The sequence below is a fragment of the Accipiter gentilis genome, chromosome 17, assembly GCF_929443795.1.
Source record: "Accipiter gentilis chromosome 17, bAccGen1.1, whole genome shotgun sequence".
In the NCBI taxonomy this organism is placed as follows: Eukaryota; Metazoa; Chordata; class Aves; order Accipitriformes; family Accipitridae; genus Astur; species Astur gentilis.
Window position 1 is genome coordinate 14,471,948 of NC_064896.1, and position 18,368 is coordinate 14,490,315.

Here is an 18,368-nt window from a genome sequence, read left to right on the forward strand (position 1 = left end):
GTATTTTAAGAAAAAAAATGTATTCTACCCAAAGCTGCAAGCCTGTGGTGAGTTTTGTTAACTAGAAGAAGTCATAATTTGGGCTAGTGAGTTGGCTTAAGAGAGTTTTTGTGGCCTGTGGGCATTTTAATAGCAGGACTGCGGTGAGCACTTGCAGTGAGCACTAGCAGGAATTATGCAGCTTGATAGCTTCATGTCATCTTGAAATTTTTCATGATTACAGCTAGTATCATATGCAGTGCAGGTAGTGAATGAGAAGATTTTTTTTTTTTCCATTTGTAGCCAAATCTTTATTGATATGCCTCTTAAAATACGGCTTCTGCTCTCTCGATAAACATGGTACAAGGCTTGTGAAAATAGTTTCCACACATAAATTGTCTACTGCATTTTTCTGAATGTATTTCTGAGCCCTTTGCCATCTGTGTACATTACAGCTCTTGTAGGAAGATCTTTAGACCAAACTACTGCTGTATCTGGACAGTCAGGTACAAGCTTATAGTAGAAATTTTTTGTTGTTGTTCTTTTGCTAGAGCTGTCAAAGTGAGAAGCAAGGGATGCCACAGAAAGGGATTTCTACTGTAAGTTTTCCAGTTACTAGAATTAATGATGTGCCCACAGCTACCATAAGTGCAAATTACATCTGTTAGACTGGCATCGCTAAATAAAACCTGGTTGGCTATTGGGCTGAACAATGCAATCAGATATCCTTGTGGAAAAAAAAAACCAAAAAACGCTGTTGTTCCTAACATTCACATCTAGGATCTCTGCTTAAATTTATCACAGTTTTCGCACCTGTAAACATCTGCATCTTATGCCTAAAATAGATTTAGGACAATCAGGATAAAAAGAGATTAGATGAAATTTCTTGCTGGTCTGAATTAGATCTTGCTGCTGAAGTCAAGAGCAGCAAAAGCTTGTATTTGCAAGAAATGCGATAAAATCAAAGAGCAGTTGTGTGTGGTGTTCTCAGCAGACATACAGCTACTTCAAAATCCTACCTGGATGGAGAGAGTACAAAAAGGTACTTCACATTGGTGCTTATAAAAATGGTACTCAAATGATCAAAACAAAAGCCTATGGATACGTAGTCCCGCTGTGCAGTATTCCGTAACCATGTAGATGCCTGCTTTACTCAGTTTTAATTCCTGTCTGATGGAGGTTGTGTAATGTGAGTGTCTGCATAAGAGAACAAATGGCTTTAATTGCTTCATAGCAGAGTTCTCTACCTCCTAGCAGAATGAAAATAAGGATGACCTCCCCAGATTCCTACACGTGAAAGATAACTTTCCCCTATTTGCAAGAATCCGGCAGAAACTTTGTGGATGTGGATGTGCCCCCTTCCTTTGAATTTTCTTACAAGGTGACTTTCATCCTAATAGTCTTGAGTATTTTGCACTTCCATATTGAATACTTGTTTAAAATGCTAATAATATTTTGTTTATATCTTGTCCTTTTTGTAGAAGTTTTTAAAAGTATTTTCATAAATGGTTAAGACTCTCAGAACCTTCATGTTGCAAGGAGATATTAGTACTGGCAGTCTCCTTATCTGATGATGATAAATAGACACACAAAGCTATCACAACTGACATGTTAAAAATTTTTCAATACCTAGCTGAGAACCTTTGGGGATCAACTTGAAGAGACCGTCTGCAGCTGTCATTGACTTCAAAGGGAGCTATGAAAATCAGGATCTGATGCTGAAATTCCTGTTGTGACTGTCTTTGTCAGATCAACGTTTATATCTAAAGGGGATTTTTGCTACTGCGGGATGTCCAAGAGTTAGCAAGACCACTGACACAAGAGCTAGCCCAATGTCTGAAACCTGCTTGTGATTAGCTTGTTTTCAGCATGTTTTCAGGTGTGGTAGTGGGTCTTTTGGATGCCAAACAGAGTCTTAAAAACGCCATTCCTCTTGTTGCAAGAGAGTAGTTTAAAAAAATGTACATATTTAATTACAAAATAGGCTGGAATGGTTTTCATGTAGAACGTACAGAGAATAAGAGGCCTAGGAACACAGCTCCAGACTTCCTAGATTTTGCTCATATTCCTGCCACAGTTCCCAGTAAGATTTCTCTTTCATCTACATTTGCCGTAGTTCTTCCTTGCTTCCTTTCTAATAATTTAAGAGACAAGATGACAGAACAGATTAGAAAAATATCTATAAATAATACCGTACGTAAAGAGGCATTTACCCACTGAGTCTTAAAACTCATTCCCTGATTTGGTTCTATTTTTAAAAGCTTCATCTTACTTGACACTGACAATGATTCATATAAATATTAAGTATTCATTTTTAGTCCATTGCACATAAGTGAAGCTACACTGTAGTGTTCTTCGGAGTTTTTACCCTTCAGGTCCTTACTTAGGATGGAAAGAGGAATAGGAGGGTTCAGTTCCTAAGTACTCTACAATTTGGTCCTATGGTCCTATATTAGATAGCATAGATGTAGCCTTTTTAAAATTTTCAATTATTTCAAAGGGGTTTTTTGTTGATTTTCTTTTTTTCTTCTTCTACAGGATATAAAAATAGGATGTGTTACCCTGAATTAAAATCTAAATCTGAAGGCTGTGGAATATAACATGATTGCTTATTTATAGCTCTTTGTTGTGCTGTGGTTATGTAGAACAACTCTATCACTGTTCTTTTGCTAGATCTTGTTTTTTAATTAAATCAGTTTTTAAAATGTTTTATTTATTGTCCAAACATTTTGTTCTTTAGACTGCACAGCAAAGCTATTTAAACAATGAAAGAAAATATTTTTTTCAATGTTTGTCATTTCTAAATTCTAATACAATTGTTTTTCTGCTATAGCAGGAGTTGATAACAGATGGTAAAACTGCACAACTGCCTCTGCTTCATTAGAGCCCCTGGCAAGACTTCTATATAAGGTAAATTACAGTAGAGAGGGATATTTAACAATATACCCATTACAGTTTCCAATAAGATTTTGTACTAGTGTTATGTGCATCATGAAGGCAGCAAATGTAATAGCTAGAATGTTTATTGATCCCTTCTGTGTTGGTTAATACCAGAGCTAAAGCACACGTGCTGTAAAAGGCCCTAATCTTGCAAAGACTTGTTCTAGTGCTTTTCAAAGTTAAATTTATCTTGGCAATAGTTTAATTGAGATCACTTTCCTTTAATGGTGATAATGCACTTGTATTAAAAGGTAATAAAATGTAAGTGATCAATTTCCATTTAAATTAAAAGAATGTTTATGTTAAAATATTGATGAAAAGGCAGCCTTCACAGATTTTAAGAATGCTTGTATTTACATGGCATGACTGAAAGGTGACAGATTGATAGCCCTGGGAAATGTAGGTCTTTTCAAAACAAATCATGTGATATAGCCTTACACTGACTTGGGAGCTCACTTTTCAGCATGGCAGAACTGCTCAGACCCTGGGGTGAAGAAGTTCTCCCTAATTCTGTGTATTGTCTACTTCTGCATACCATCTCATACTTTTTTGTGCGTTTTGTACGTTCCTTCTCTATAGGGGCTGCACAGAGATCACTAAATCATTGCACGTGGCTCATTCTGGAGTCAACTGCATGATGACAACATACAGTTATTTCTAATAGGAACTGGCTTCGAACTACTGAGTGACTGAAAATAAAAAAATAGCGTTGTCACATGCTAAAGTTACGCTGTCTCTGATAATGTCACTACACATATCTGGTTATTGCTATTAATCTTGCTGAATTCAGTAGCCTAGAATTACCACACAGGAACAGCTTCTTTATTCCACGTTCTTGGAAAATGCTGCTTTCCCACATACCGAATGTTTGGTTTGCGAGATCCTCACACCGTGCAAACTGCATCAACTTCACTAACTGCCTGGATTATGCTGCTGTCTGAAGTTGGGAAGTCTCTTGAGCAGAGACAGATGAAAATTTGAAATCATGCAGTTGGAGGAAGATATTAAACCTGAAATTTCACATTCTAAGCAAAAGACTGTAGCCGCTGAATTATTACATCTGTGGAACTGTTTCACACGACTAATATCTCCTGATTTCATTTGAGCATCTTTTTGAAAACAGCTTATATTTAGTGTGTATTCAGCAAGTACGTTTAATGGATGGTGCCTGTTAGTAAAGAAAAATTACGGGCATTAACAAGGCTTTGATATAAGGCCATTGGCAACAATACTAAAGCAGTTCTGGGCACAGAAACTATTCTGTAGGCACTGAGAAATTTTAATATGCTTTTAAAAAAAATTACATCTGTGTGGTTAGTGTTTTGGAAATTATAAGTTTGAACTCACATGGCTACATCCTTTCATGAGTCTGGCCTCAGAAGTGAAGATGTGGGAACTGACTGCTAGATTTCCATGACACGGGAGTGATGGAGAGATGGTGGGTGCCCAGCCCTGCTGTCTCTGCAGTGGTTGGCACAACTCATACTCATACTGCACCTTTTGAAGAATCATGGCTTTGGGTGATCTTCTGCTCCGGTCCAGGTTGGTTTGGGAAACACTACATCTGAGTGTAGTGTAAATTCTTCCCAGAGATGCTTATTGTTAAGTTGCTGGTTTTCTGGTAATAGCAATTAGAGGCATCAACAGAGATGATAACCCTATTGTGCTTGTTACTGCAATAAACACATAATAAGGGAGGGACGAAAAAATGCAAAGCAAGTAACCTGAGAAAAGTTGTTTTTCTATTTTGAAAATGACACGCTAAGATTAAATGTCTTGTATGATTCCACACACAGTAAAATTCATAGAAAATGAGAAGGGCTGAAGCATACCTAAATGATGTGGCTTAATGACCTAATATAATGTGTTGTTTGTGTGCTTGTGCCATTGCAAATGTTCATTTGCTAAGCTATACAAATATGGCCTGCCTTCGTACTACTGGCATGCTGTAGATGCTAGCTGAAACCCCTGAGAGGATTCTTCAGAGCTAACATATGCAAGCAAGTAGGGCGCACAAATAATGACTTTAGTCAGATCTGCTAACAAGTGCTCGCTTGATAAGCTGCGTTAATTCAGTTGCTTGCAATCATCTGTCCAAATCTCAGGTTTGGGGGGTTTTGGGGTTGGGTTTTGGGGTTTTTTTTTTGCTTTCTAGTAAATTCACACCATGTAGGTCTGTGTATATTTCTCTAGACATGTGTGGACTGTTCGGAATGAATGTTAAAGATCACCCAATAAGAACAAAGGCCTACCCAGCTGTCCTAGCCAAGACATCCTTTGAGGACCATAAATGTGTAGTTTTAGGACTTGCTCTAGCTGATGGTATTACATACGTGAAGATAAATTTGTGGTTTAGAGTTGAAGATGCTATAGAATTGCTATTGAATTTCAAACTTTTCATTTGCCTTTAGTCCATGTCGCTGACACAAGGTAAACTGAGCTGCTTTTCTTAGCGGAGCAAGTTCTCCAAAAGATGTTTTCCTTAAAACAGTGAATGCACTTTTGCACTATTGATTTCCTGCTGCTTAGACATAACTAACATTTCAAGTAATCTATACAGTTTTGAAATTTACATTAGGTCTTCTAATAAAATCGCTAGCACATTTGGGACTTCTTGGTAGGATAAACACTGAACTCCTATCAGCTGAACACTAAATTTCAATATTGCTTAAGCAAAATTCAGATCTAAAATGATCTGCTACTGCCCCCAAAAAAGAAAACCAAACACCACCCCCCAGCAATTGACTCAGTCTGGTATTGGTTGAGCTATCATAGCATGGTTAGGTTGTTCTTGGTTTGTCCTTACAAGTGCTTTACTGAAAAAGCCTGAGTTAAAATCAGTTCTGCATTATGCGGGACACATTCCCAAGAAGTGCTAAGATGTACTGTCACTAGATTTCTTGTAAAATTCTACACTAGAAGCAATGGGAAGAACCATGCTAAAAAAAGAAACAGGAATAGCACAATGTGGCTGATGTCATGTTGTCTTGTTTTTAGATTAGAGATCAGAGGGTGCTGTGAAGGCAAGCCCTTTTGCATCGAGTGTTGTGGCAATTACACAATTGTCCTTGTCCTGAAAAATTTTGCCTGAAATAGGTCTGCATGGGTCTCTGGCTGGATCTCACTAAAATCAGTGGTAGCTGTGGCAGTGGCCCTATGAGGCGGGGGGTGGGATTTTACTGATGGTCTCTTAACTCTTTGCCCATGTCCTTTTCTGCTATAAGACACGACTTCCCTTGCGCTGGAGGTTGTAGGTGCTCAGCATTTTTAGGGGTTTCTCCCTATTCTTTTTTTTGGAAATCTGTTATCAAATTAGAAGCATTCTCACTGAAGGTTTTCATTTAATTAATAACTGGATAAATCACAAAACTGGCCTCCACCATCTATACCTGTCAATTGATCCAGTGTAATGAAGACTGCAAGAATCCAAACAAAAAAATAGAACAGGCTTATTGGAATGAATTTTCAAAGTGAAATCTTCAGCAGAATTTCTGATGCATGTCAAATAATAAGCAACCTGAACTGACCAGATCTTTCTGTATTTGAATAGGGAAATGCAGGTAATGTTTTAAATGTGTTTTTTGGAGGTCAGAGGTGGACAGGAATAGGGATTCTGCTGCAGCTGAAACAGGAAGCTATTACCCTGTTGGTGTATTTCTGTGCATATTTTTAAATTTTTTTGTGAATGCTGAGTAGATAATCCAGGAAATTCAGGAAGGAAGATGGATGTGGTTTGGTTGTGCAGACCAAAATACCTATTTTAATTTGTATTTGTCTCTGGGAAATTATAAGACTCAGTAGGGATAGGTTTTGCCTTTGTTATTTAAAACCAAATGATTGTCCTGGTTTCAGCTGGGATAGAATTAATTGTATTCCTAGTAGCTGGTCCAGTGCTATGTTTTGAGTTCAGTATGCAAAGAATGCTGATAACGCTGATGTTTTCAGTTGTTGCTAAGTATTGTTTAGACTAAAGTAAAGGATTTTTCAGCTTCTCATGGCCAGCCAGAAAGCTGGAGGGGCACAAGAAGTTGGCACAGGACACAGCCAGGGCACCTGACCCAAACTGGCCAACAGGGTATTCCATACCATGGGACGTCCCATCTAGTATAGGAACTGGGGGGAGTGGGGGCAGGGGATCGCGTCTCGGGGACTAACTGGGTGTCGATCAGCTGGTAGTGAGCAATTGCCCTGTGCATCATTTGTACATTCCAATTCTTCTATTATTGCTGTTGTCATTTTATCAGTATTATCATTATTAGTTTTCTTCTTTTCTGTCCTATTAAACTGTTCTTATCCCAACCCACAGGTTTTGCTTTTTGTCCCAATTTTCTCCCCCATCCCACTGGGTGGGGGTGGGAGTGAGTGAGCGGCTGTGTGGTGCTTAGTTGCTGGATGGGGTTAAACCACAACAATGATCCATCTTACTGCTTTTTAAAGGGACATTCTTTCCCGGGTTTTCAAGTTAAAAGCCAGTAGGATATTTTAAACCATTTCATGCGGTCACAACACCACAATGGTCTTGACTGAACATTTTCTCAAAGTAAATCTAGCAGGGCTAAGATTTACTGCTGCTACTGAAGTATCAACATAATTACGTAAGTGTGTGCTGGCAGTGTGTGCCTGTGTTGGTAGCTCATGTGCAGCACACACTTCGCCGGCTGTCTGCAGTGCACTGAAATCAGAGATTTATTGCATTTACAAAGGGCCATTACAATGCAATTTTAACTTACTGTCATTAAAGGGTCTTACATCATAAGCAATCATTGCAAAAAGCCTTGGACTGAGATTTATTCATAATTTTTATAGCATGATTTATAAGAGCCCCCATTATATCTTCTAAATTATATCTGAAAGAAGTGAAAATCAATTAGGACCTGGTCCTTTCACCTTTAACCGTGTTGGGTAGTACCTTGTTCTCAGCCCGAAGGAAATGGGGGTATTCCTGGAGTAAGCTATCACTACAAGAGTAGGAGTGAAGATAGCAAAATCTGGGTCCTTACTGAGCACAGGAGAAAGATGTAAAAATTATTCTAGAAATGACAGCATTTGGTTTATATTCCAGAGGGAGGAGGTGGTTCTCCATAGATTCATAGATTTCTCTGATTTCATCTGATCCTAACACTCCTGTGTACCATTTGGAGTGAATCACATATTTATGTAATGCAATATTCAGTAGAGAAAGCCAAGTCAGCCTTCTAATACTGTTCCTTCCTCAGATCAAATTCAGTATATAGTAACTGAGAAGCTAATTGTAATACAATTGCAAAGATCTCAAAATGGCTGTTCTATTAGTCTTATCCCCTAAGTATGCACTGAATTTTCATAAAATCAAGCCTATACAAAATGGAAACTCAGTTTTGCCATCTGTATTTGCATGAGAAAGAATTATGCACTTGATTATCAATTAGGGCCCAATTTTTCAATCTGAATACCCCTGCTTGCCCTTTTTCTTATGAGATACAGCGCTTGGATATGATTTGGTTGAATGTTAATTGGAGTCATGTGGTTTGAATGGGGATGTATTCTATAGTATTTTGCAATAAAAAGTGCCAGATCATGAAGAGCTTTGTCAGTATTAGAGCTCCTATGTTTTGATGCAATATGCTAAAGATGGCCATGTCTGTAAATGATTATAAAAATATATATTTGAATATGTATGCTCCTAATAAATTGCTAAGATCTATTGCGCTTCAGTGCTTTGGAATGGAAATACAGAATGTATCTATTAAAAAGCAGTACACTGCAATTAATTTGTTATCCTGAACCATACTGCAGGAAAATTCATTTCTATCCTTGAAGTCAGTGGTAATTTTGGCACTGAATTTCAGTAACAGTAAGGCTAGGCCCTCTGTTGCTGATTTGCTAACATCTCTCCTTATGTTAAAAGAAGGGCAATATGTATCAACTTTACCAAAGTACTACCATAAATATACACAGATCAGTCACGTATTTTTACAAATAAGAAAGATGACTACCATTGAATACTCAACTGCACAGCAGAAGGAAAAACAAGATGGAAAAATAGTTTTCCTAGACATAGTCTAATGTATCATCTTTGTGAGCAGTTCTAAAATAGAAATACTATCATTCATCCACAGATCTTTTTATCCTTTGTCTCATGGTATACCAACAGAGAATTCCAGTATTTTGTTACCTTTTTTTTCCTAACCGAGACCAAAATAGCAAATGTCAGGAGAAGGGCAAAGAAAATAACTGAAGGCACACAGTTGGATGGATTAAAGAGAGAAGGGACCAAATACCACACTGAAACCAGTCACTAGATTCATATTGATTTCAGTGGCACCACAGTTACATTTTCAGAAGTATTTTGGGATGGTTTAATTTTGAAGTCCTTCCTCATATGGAAATCCCACTCAGCATCGTAGGAGGTGGCAGTGAGAGGAAGGCATATATATGTGTATGCATATGATGATATGATCCATACAATCACAGCCTTGGCTAAATCGAGTAAATTTTGTAACCTAGAAACATTAAAATTAAGTAAGATTAAAAAAAAATTAAAATGGCAACAGATGCTGTTCTTTTTTAAGGTTTTAGAATAATAGAAATAAAATTGGAAATAGGCAAATGGATTAAAAAAAAAACACCCTTGAATTAAAACTGCTAAGTCTGTACTAGCCAGCCATAGATTTGTCAGGTAGATAACATCATCCCTCTCATCTCCTTGTGAGGTTGTGACTTCAAAGAGATTGTAAGATGTTCTGGGCGTACATCGTATCTTCCTATGTGTTTCTGAACAACGCAAACCAAGGGAGTCATGATTCTGCATGGCTGCTATGATTTTTTTTTGGTGATGGTGGTTTTAAAATCTATTACTTCTGAAGTCAGAGGGACAATTCCCAGGAGTTATTTGTGATTGTGCCTGCTCCCACCTTGGCTAATTTCATAGGGACTGAACGTGGGACTTGCTGTGAGCGGTGAATACTTTCTACCTGGCATCGCAAAGGCTTCTTTCAACAGGATGCAGAGAAGACTATACCATGCTTACTAATGGGTTATATAAGGATTGGCAGTAACATGTCCCTTGGTGGGCGAAAATAGGAATAAAATGGGATTTTAGGAACTATATTAATAATGAATGATAGAATGGTAGTTAATAGATGTCTATCTGTAATTCCATTATACTACAAGTGCAGGGGAAACTTCATTTAATGGGGAAAGATTCTCATTTTTCCAGAGCTGTAATGCAGCGTGCAGTTAAAATTAGGCTGTCTCGTTAATTGCCAAAGTATATGGTGAGAATTCCTGCAGCCAGCTTCAGTGCAGGATTAGATATGCCTCTGCAGGGGAGACCTTGCAGAAAGGCCCAAGGCAGGAGAGCAGCTCCATCAGGGCCCCTTTGATGAAAGCTCTCCCCGGGGAGAAGGGTGCCTGTGGGTGGGAGAAAGCGTGTGGGGTGGCTCTCCTCCTTTCTCTCCCTATCTGCTCGTGCTCGGCAGCAGCCTCTGGAGCACTGTCTGTGGAGCTCTCCTGTGCAAAGTGTGTCCCACGTCAGATGGCTGCAGAATAAGCTCCCCGTGTGAAGGGTGATGAGTATCTTTTCCCACTCCCTGATACTTTCCCCAATTCCTGAGCTTAGCTGTACTGGGCCAGGGTAAAGGATGAGCAGAAATTACCCCAGCCTCTAAGCCTCCAGACAGTATGGTTATTCAGGAACTAGGATCCCGTAAGCCTTCTTGTACCTAAGGGAGGTAGTTTTTATAGCGAAAAATCAGTTTAAATGAACACAGCAAGGCTGAAATGCTCTGGAATGTACAAAAGAAAGCTGGAAGAAATCCCCGGGGAATACCTTTCTCCTCATATCTTCCCCACTATCCTTTTTCCTGTCTCCTCAGTGTCCAGTGTCAGAAACTTGTCCTTCAAAAATCACCCACTGAGGAAAGCAGATCCTTCTACAGGATGTGAAGGGACAACATGAGGAACAGGCGAGTGAGAGTTTTGCCATAAGCCTTTCCTCTTCCAGATCAGAGCTGTATAGCATATGCCAGGATGGCAAGTCAAGCTGTTGAGAACTTTCCATAGGACCCCAACCAGCTTTTATTTAAAAACTGTAAAAATGTTTATTTGAGAGGACTACAAAAGCTTCCCTGAGGGTTCATTAATGAAGCTTAACCGTCCAATTTGAATGGGAGCACTAGCGCAGAATCTCAGCTGAAAGCTCCTGGTTCCCAAGCACTGACTAACCTAACGCCTGTGAATTAACACAAACACAAGCTTATCCTACTGGGGGAGGAGAGGAGGAGAAAGAAAGGGGCAAAGATGTTCGATACCTGCAGGCCAAACTCCCCAGAAAGTCAGTGGGAGCTTCACTAGTGTAAGAACAGCATGACCAGACATAAATATAAAGGAGAGAGGGTGCTAAGAAAATATTTTTCACACATTTGTGTACTGAGGAGCCTGTGAAGTCTACTATGCAGAAGGCAGGAACTCTATTACAACGTAACTGTTGGATATGCTGCTTTAGCTTATCTGTGTAGCTTTCTGTGTGACTTTGAGTCTATTTCCCCCTTTGCATCTACTTTTGAAAAATAAATTTACAAAGTCGCCTGACCACGCAAAAAAGACAGTTCTAATAAGGTTCAAAGAAACGCCTCACCGATTTAGGTGCACAATATCCATTGACATGCAGCTGCCTGATCAGATACTTTTGAAAATCTACCTGGATGCCTGTCTGTCTGCATATGCATGCAGTATCTCTGTAAGTCTGATCTTTTCCATCACCTTATTTGTTACTCTGTTCAGACTCCAGGTACCAGACTTTGCCTCTGTTATCCAAATGTGGATTCTTTAAATTATGGAGAAGTACAACACCCGTTTATCTTATTAAGGTAGGTGTCTAAGGCAATCTGTGATTTGAAACAAGCTACCTTTTCTAATTACAGATTTAGAAGATGATGCAATTTTTTAAAGTATTTAATCTTTTTAGAAAGAATTACCTTATTTAAGAAATCAGTGTTTAGAAAACTAGAATTTAAACTCAGCCACTATAATTTTAACAAGAAACTGTTGACTATGTTTCACCTAAAGACAAATGACTGGTGACTGGAAGCTTATGCTTTATCAAAGTAAGTTTAGAAATAGGCAAAATTTGCAGAGTTAGCTGATTTTGCCTGACATACACAAATGCTCTTGAGTCTCCCCTGGCCATCTACAATGAGAATACATGTAATTTAGTATGAGTTAGGTCCTGGTGAAGCAAAACAGTCAAATATACTTGTATTTGTAAGCAGTGTCTACCAAAATGCTCCAAGAATGGCTAGATCTGAGTAAATGCTGAGCTTTCCATAGCTTTCCTCGACATTAATTTAGTGTACCAGATTTAGTCCAGAGAAATCTTGCTTTATTCAGATATGCAGGTTTTCATTTAATCTTAACATTCATATACTGTATTCCTTTTACTTGCCCAAGTGTGAAAGTATAATGGTTATGTAAACCGATGCTTATATTAAGATGTTATTTTGACATACATTTTGGTGCCATACATAAACACCAAACATGTATATAATAGCCACCATTAGTACAAGTCTCAGATCCAATTAGGATGACACATTTTTGTGATGTATTTTTTTGACAAGATGGCAATGCGAATTTAAATTTTTGCATGACTGAAATACAGTTTGTAATTGAAAGTAGCGTACACAATTAAAAGTGAGGTAACAGTGGATTTGTTGCCTGACTTTACTAATGGTTGCTTTAATATACCATTCACTTGTTAATGATGCTATCAATTATTTTTACTCTAAATTAGCTATTGTGAGTTTAAGGTCTTTTTGCAATGTCTGTGTTAGGTTACAGGGGCATAAATCAAACTCCCATCTCTTTTTACATCCATAACCATAACATATGGCTTTTATTAGAAAATGTTAAGTGTCTTATAATGTCTTCTTAATGGACAGTGTGTGCATGTGTTGATGATGAAAGCCATCTTCCTTCATGCAAAATATTAATGCTTATGGCCTACATCTCCATAGATACAAGTTAAAGAATCATATTTAACCCATTAAATATTCAGTATATACTTCAACTTTGCCCAGAATTCATATTTCTCTAGTTTAACAATCCTTTAAGGAAAGAAAAACTTAGAGGTAAATCAGGGGTTGAATTCTACCAGGTATGCACATGTAATTGTGAACAACGGTATAACATCTACTGCAAAACCCAGCAACAACCCCAAATCACTTTATAAAGTGCCTTTTCCTAAATGAAAATACCCATGGCGAATTAGAAAATGGAATTTATATCCTCCTAGAAGTCCAGCTAGCACATCACAAAGACTCTTAATATTGGTTATAGATTTTTGTCCTCTGACCTAAAATATCATAATGCTTCCAAGCAAAAAGGTGCTTTAGCCTCTGTTTGTATCCTTTTCATTGGGACAGCATTATCCATTTGGCTTTTGGACCATTCCACAAAATCTTGGACAACCACACTGCTTTGACTTGAAATGTGTTTTACCAACAGATTCCTGGGCACCAGAGATCTGCCATTCAAATCAACACCTGCTAACATTGGGCTTGATTAAAGGAAGCTAACTAAGCCTTTTGAAGGATACCCTCCAGCCTTCCCTCTCTGTTTCCATGTTCCCTTGGCAGAAATCAGGGATTCGAAAGCTGCAATTCAACAGCATTATCCTTTCATCTCGTGGTAAATATTTTATTATTCCTTTATCCTCCGTGCTGTTTAAAGGAATTCATTTAAAATATTAACTTCTTTGTTCAGGGAGGAAATCTCCAAAGGGTGTGCAAACAAGAATCTTTAGAAATGCACCAAGATATAACTCCAGGCTGTGCTCCAGCTTTCCCCATTCATTCAGTCTGCAGACCTGGTGGCTCACTGCTGGAGATCTCTGCTCAGACTGAGTCCCCAGCAGCTGCTGTTCCACCACCCATTCATACAGGACGAGCTCCCCTGTCCCTGCTCCCTGCATTTCCACTTCTCTTTCCTCCATCTGTCCAATTTGCTCCCTAATCTGATCTCGCTTCTTTGATCCACCTCAGGAACACTGATCATCCTGCCACACCAAAGCACCGCTCATCCCTACCGAGGGCTGGCAGCAATTATGCTGTAACAAAGGTACGTTTAAGAGAGGAGTAAAACCTATCCAAACCAATTTCTTTGCGAAGGCATTACCCTTCATCTATTTTCCTGCTTATCGATATGGGTATCTTGGGGGTTAATCCTGCTGCTGCTCCTGAAGTAAATGTCTTCTCTACTTTTGACTATAGGAGCAGAATCAGGCCCTAATTAATGTAATTATCCTCCTCTGTAAGAGCATGAAAGGTACCTCCTTAGAGGAGTCGGGTGACTGTTTAAGATCATCTTTATCCACAGCTATGCTGTGAACTGCACCAGTGTGCATTCCCTTTCCAAAACAACCGCAGGCACCAGGAGGGGAGGAGCTGTCCTTCAGTAGCCAGGGAAGAAACCTGTCAAACACAGTGTCCCTTCTACATGAATGAACCCTCTCCTCTGCTTAATACTTTGCATTTTCCACAAGTGAAAAGACAGATTGAGGAGGTGAGGAACTGAATTACCCATTCTCGGAGAAGCACGATCATAAATATTTGAACATGGTACGTATGAGAAAAGAGAAAGGAACAGACCCCCCTTCCCAGTCCAAGCCGAGAAACTCTCCAAATGCCCTAGTCTCCCAGGGGCTGCCTGCTCCCATTGACCCTTTCTCCATCTCATAAAGGGGAGAGAGCCGTTAGCTCCTAAGACGGCTGGACAAGGCATTTCTCTCTGCTGGGGGATGACTGACTGTAGAAATCTGTGCATGGAGGGAAATTACCTGGTATAATGGAGATCTCCCTGGCCCGTGAAGGGGACCGTGCCCCAGGCTGTGTGGGTTTTTAGGAGGCTGTTAGAAAATAAGGGTCTCTGGAAGCCCACATACGAGTACATGAGCTCATGCCTCGGTGTCCACTCGTGCCCCACGCGTGAGGCCTGCTCGAGAGCGTGAGTTATGTCCCCATAGCCCGTGCATGGTTTTTGTATGGCTACACACATGGATGGCTGCTCTGTGCTGACGGTGGAAATAACCCTGATGATGCTGGGAGGAAGTGGGGCTGAAGGGAGGTTGGAGTGTTTTGATGAGGGTGCTGGTTGCATAGCTTACCCTTGCATATCTGGAGGAGTAGGGATCCTCAAAGAGTGCCCAGATGCGGGGCTGCCACCGTCTCCAGAAGCCCCCGGACCTGCCATCTGGGGAGTCACTAAGTGCTAGGCGTTTTGTCATCTCCAGCTCCTCTTCGCCATCACCAGAGTCTCCGGTGCCATCTATGTCTCCGTCCTCGGCACTGCTATCCAGGGGTGCCCCACCAAAGCTGTCCAGAGCCTCTTCGGCGTCGCGGTGCTGCCGGTAGGTCATCCAACAGCAGGGCTCCACATCGGTCTCATCGATGCCCCAGAAGGCCAGCTCCTCCTCATACAGGGGCCCGCACACGTCCGCGGGGCAGTGCAGCTTGCCAGTGCGGTAGTAATTCAGGATGTGGGCGAAGACGCCCGGGTGCCGGTCGAAGAAAAACTCATCCGTGCGGGGGTCATAGTCGAAGTGGCTGTGGGCATCGGGTTCGGCGATCCAGGCCAGCCGAGTGCCGGGCAGGGTGCGCAGGGTGCTGCGGTAAGTCTGGTGCCTAGTCCCTCCCACGTTGATCACAATGCGGTCGCTCTCGTCGCCCTGGCCCATCTCGTCTCTTATTAGGCATGTCGCAGACTCATCCGAGCAAGCACGGCAGGCAGCAAGCCCGTCAGGGGACGGCTGCTCGGCGGCAGTCGGTGCCTAACCCGAGCCCCGGTCCAGGCCCGCGGGGGCGAAGGGCCCCGGCCGGCTCGGCTCCGCTCCGCTCCGCTCCGCTCCGCGGGGGCCGCTCCGAGGGGAAGCCGGTGCCGCCGGCTCCTGGCGCTGCACCGCCTTCGGCTGGAGTCAGACGCTCGGGGGCCCTGGGAGCTGCAGCCGCGGCGGAGGGGCAGGGGCAGGGGCAGGGGGGACCATGCTCCGGGAGCGCGGGCGCTGCGGTGCCGGGGCGCAGGGACGTGCCGGAGGGGGAGGGCCCTTCCCTGGTTGGACGTGGCCAAAAGCACACACCAAAAAAAAAAAAAAAAAAAAAAAAAAAAAAAAAAAGGAAAAAAAGAAAAATCGCGGCACTGGCGCTGCCCACAGGTGCTCCGGGCGCGGGGCTGCGGGGCGCCGGGCAGGAGGCGGGGGTGGGCGCCGGTGCCGGCTGCAGCCCCCGGGCGTACGGCGGGGCTGTGCCCGCGCCCCTCCCGGCGGTGCGGGGCGGGGGGCGCCCGCAGGTGCTGAACGGACAGCGCCGCGCGCCGCCCTCCCGCCGCGCCGCCTCCGCCCCTGCGGCCGGGCCGGGCCGGGCCGGGCCGGGCCGGGCCGGGTGGAGCGCGCTGCCGGTGCGGGCGGCGGGGACCCGCGGCGCCGCCGCTGCCGCTGCTCCTGCCGCTGCCGCCGCCGCCGCCGCCGCCGCTGCCGGGCGGCTCGGTGCAGCCCGCCCGCTCGCCGGCCGGCGCCGCGCAGGCGCGCTGCTCCCGCCCCGCCGCCGCTCGCCGGGTCCTAGCGCCGGCCGCGCCCCGAGGGCGCCCTCCCCGGCTCCCGCCGCCCCCACCCCCGCGGTCCCTCGGCCGCCCCGTCGCGCGCTCCCGTGCCGGTGCCGGGGCGGGGCTCCCTGCTCCGGTGCCCCCGGCTGGGGGGGAAGAGCGCCCTGCCCCTCCGCTCGCGTCCCGAGTAACCGGGCTCCTTCACAGCGGCGCGGGAGTGGCGCTGAGGATCCCCTTCGCGAAGCGCTGGGTTCTCCGGTGCTGCCCCCCGCTCGGCTCTGAGCGACCCTCTCTAGCGCTGCCGAAGCCAGTCACGGCTGGTGTCGCCCTTCGTGGACCGGGGTCGCCGAAGGGCAAGATTCAAGAGCCCCCCCCGGGCGTAGGTTTCTTACGCCATGAGCAGGGACACCCGGGGTTTGCGTTGCCAACCGCATCACGCCTTTACGTGGTCCCACACACCTGCTCCATTTCTCCGTCTTGTCTTCTGCTTTTCCTACTGCTCGCTTGTCTCTTCCCTAACACCCGGGTTGGTAGTAGGCTGCGATTTGAGTTCGTGTCATTTATTCTTTTTATTCTCGTTGATTCACAAAGAATGCCAAGGCAAGCTTCACATCTACAGAAAGACCGGTAGCTGCCCTGCGAGGAGCTTGAAGAACAGCGGGGAGATGGAAGTAACAGAGGTATGTGGACACGTTCTGTGTTTGGGTTTACTTGCTGGCAGCATCTCAGGAGGAGTGGGCTTACGAGAGAGCCTGGAAAGCTGAGCCCTTGTGGGTGAATCGCGGGAGTTCGTGTCACGACAAGTGGATGAGGTGGAGAAACACAAGATTGAAGGGTATATGGCTGAAGAATGCTGCTGGAGTGCAGAAGTGGTAGGGACAACCTAGTGGTGAACGGAAGAAGGTAGACTGGGGGAACGCAGTTAAGTTGAGCCTTGAAGGAGGACAGAGATTCGGATCTGCTGGAACAGCAGGTGAATAACAAGTGGAGGGCTGCCAAGGAGCAAGTGGTGCGGTCAGGTCTGTGAGAGGAGGTGTTTGGCCATCCACAGCTTCCTTGGCTTGCAGAGGAGCACTGCATGTTTGGGATGCCGAGAAGAGAACTTTGCAGTGGTTGTGGCAGGATATACCAGAGAGGCCTAAACAGCAGGATTTGTCTGTGTAAATGATAACAGATTGGTCTTGAAGCTGGTGGGGTAGAAGGAAGGCCCGGGAGCTGGGTGCTATTTGTGTGTGACTTGTGGGACAAGGGAAGGAAGATAGTGGAAATGGGGAGTACGTTACTGCTGTCAGCAGTGACGAGAGAAAAGGGAAAGCGAGGCTAAACCAAGGCAACGCTGCTCTTCAGCTAGCATAAACTGGTGACAAAATCTCCAGGAAGAGATGCCAGACAGCCACTTGAGTGTTGGGATTGAACAGAGGCAGAAAGCTTGATGACAGAGGGAGAAGCCTGAGAGTCACAAGCACAGAAATGCTATCTAAAATCCTTGAGAATTGCAGGATAGAGGGCACAGAGGGAGAAGAGGGCAGGTCTGTGAACCCAAGCCTGGCATTAAGAAAGGAAAAGAGGATGACAACTCGTTGGCAGAAGTAATACAAGTGGCAATTTTTTTTTTAATCATAGTAAGTCAATACTTTTGATAATAATAGATCTGGGGATCAAGGAGAAGGTAGAGTAGGTTCTGAGAGCTACAAGGCTGAGGAAGGCAGGGAACCCAGGGAAGAGGTTTAAGGACCTGTGAATCCTAGGCCAGTGGGTCCTTCTGGTCACATCCACAACTGCAGAGGCACTTTCCTAGCTCACTAGCTCCTGCCTTCCATGTTACCTTACCCCACATCAGTGACTCCTCTTTAGGAATTTCAGTGTTGAGATCTAAGGTG

The 18,368-nt window shown here is 43.4% G+C and overlaps 1 protein-coding gene across 3 annotated transcripts in view; it reads right to left on the reverse strand.

The window, feature by feature from the left end:
- KCNC1 (potassium voltage-gated channel subfamily C member 1) overlaps window positions 1-16,022 on the reverse strand; it is a 131,085-nt gene extending 115,063 nt beyond the window's left edge. For all 3 annotated transcript variants that reach the window (XM_049819953.1, XM_049819952.1, XM_049819951.1), the window contains exon 1: window positions 15,059-16,022. In XM_049819953.1, the coding sequence (XP_049675910.1) occupies window positions 15,059-15,628 (570 nt within the window). In that variant the 5' untranslated portion in view covers window positions 15,629-16,022. The remainder of the gene's footprint in view (window positions 1-15,058) is intronic.
- Window positions 16,023-18,368: the final 2,346 nt, after the last annotated feature.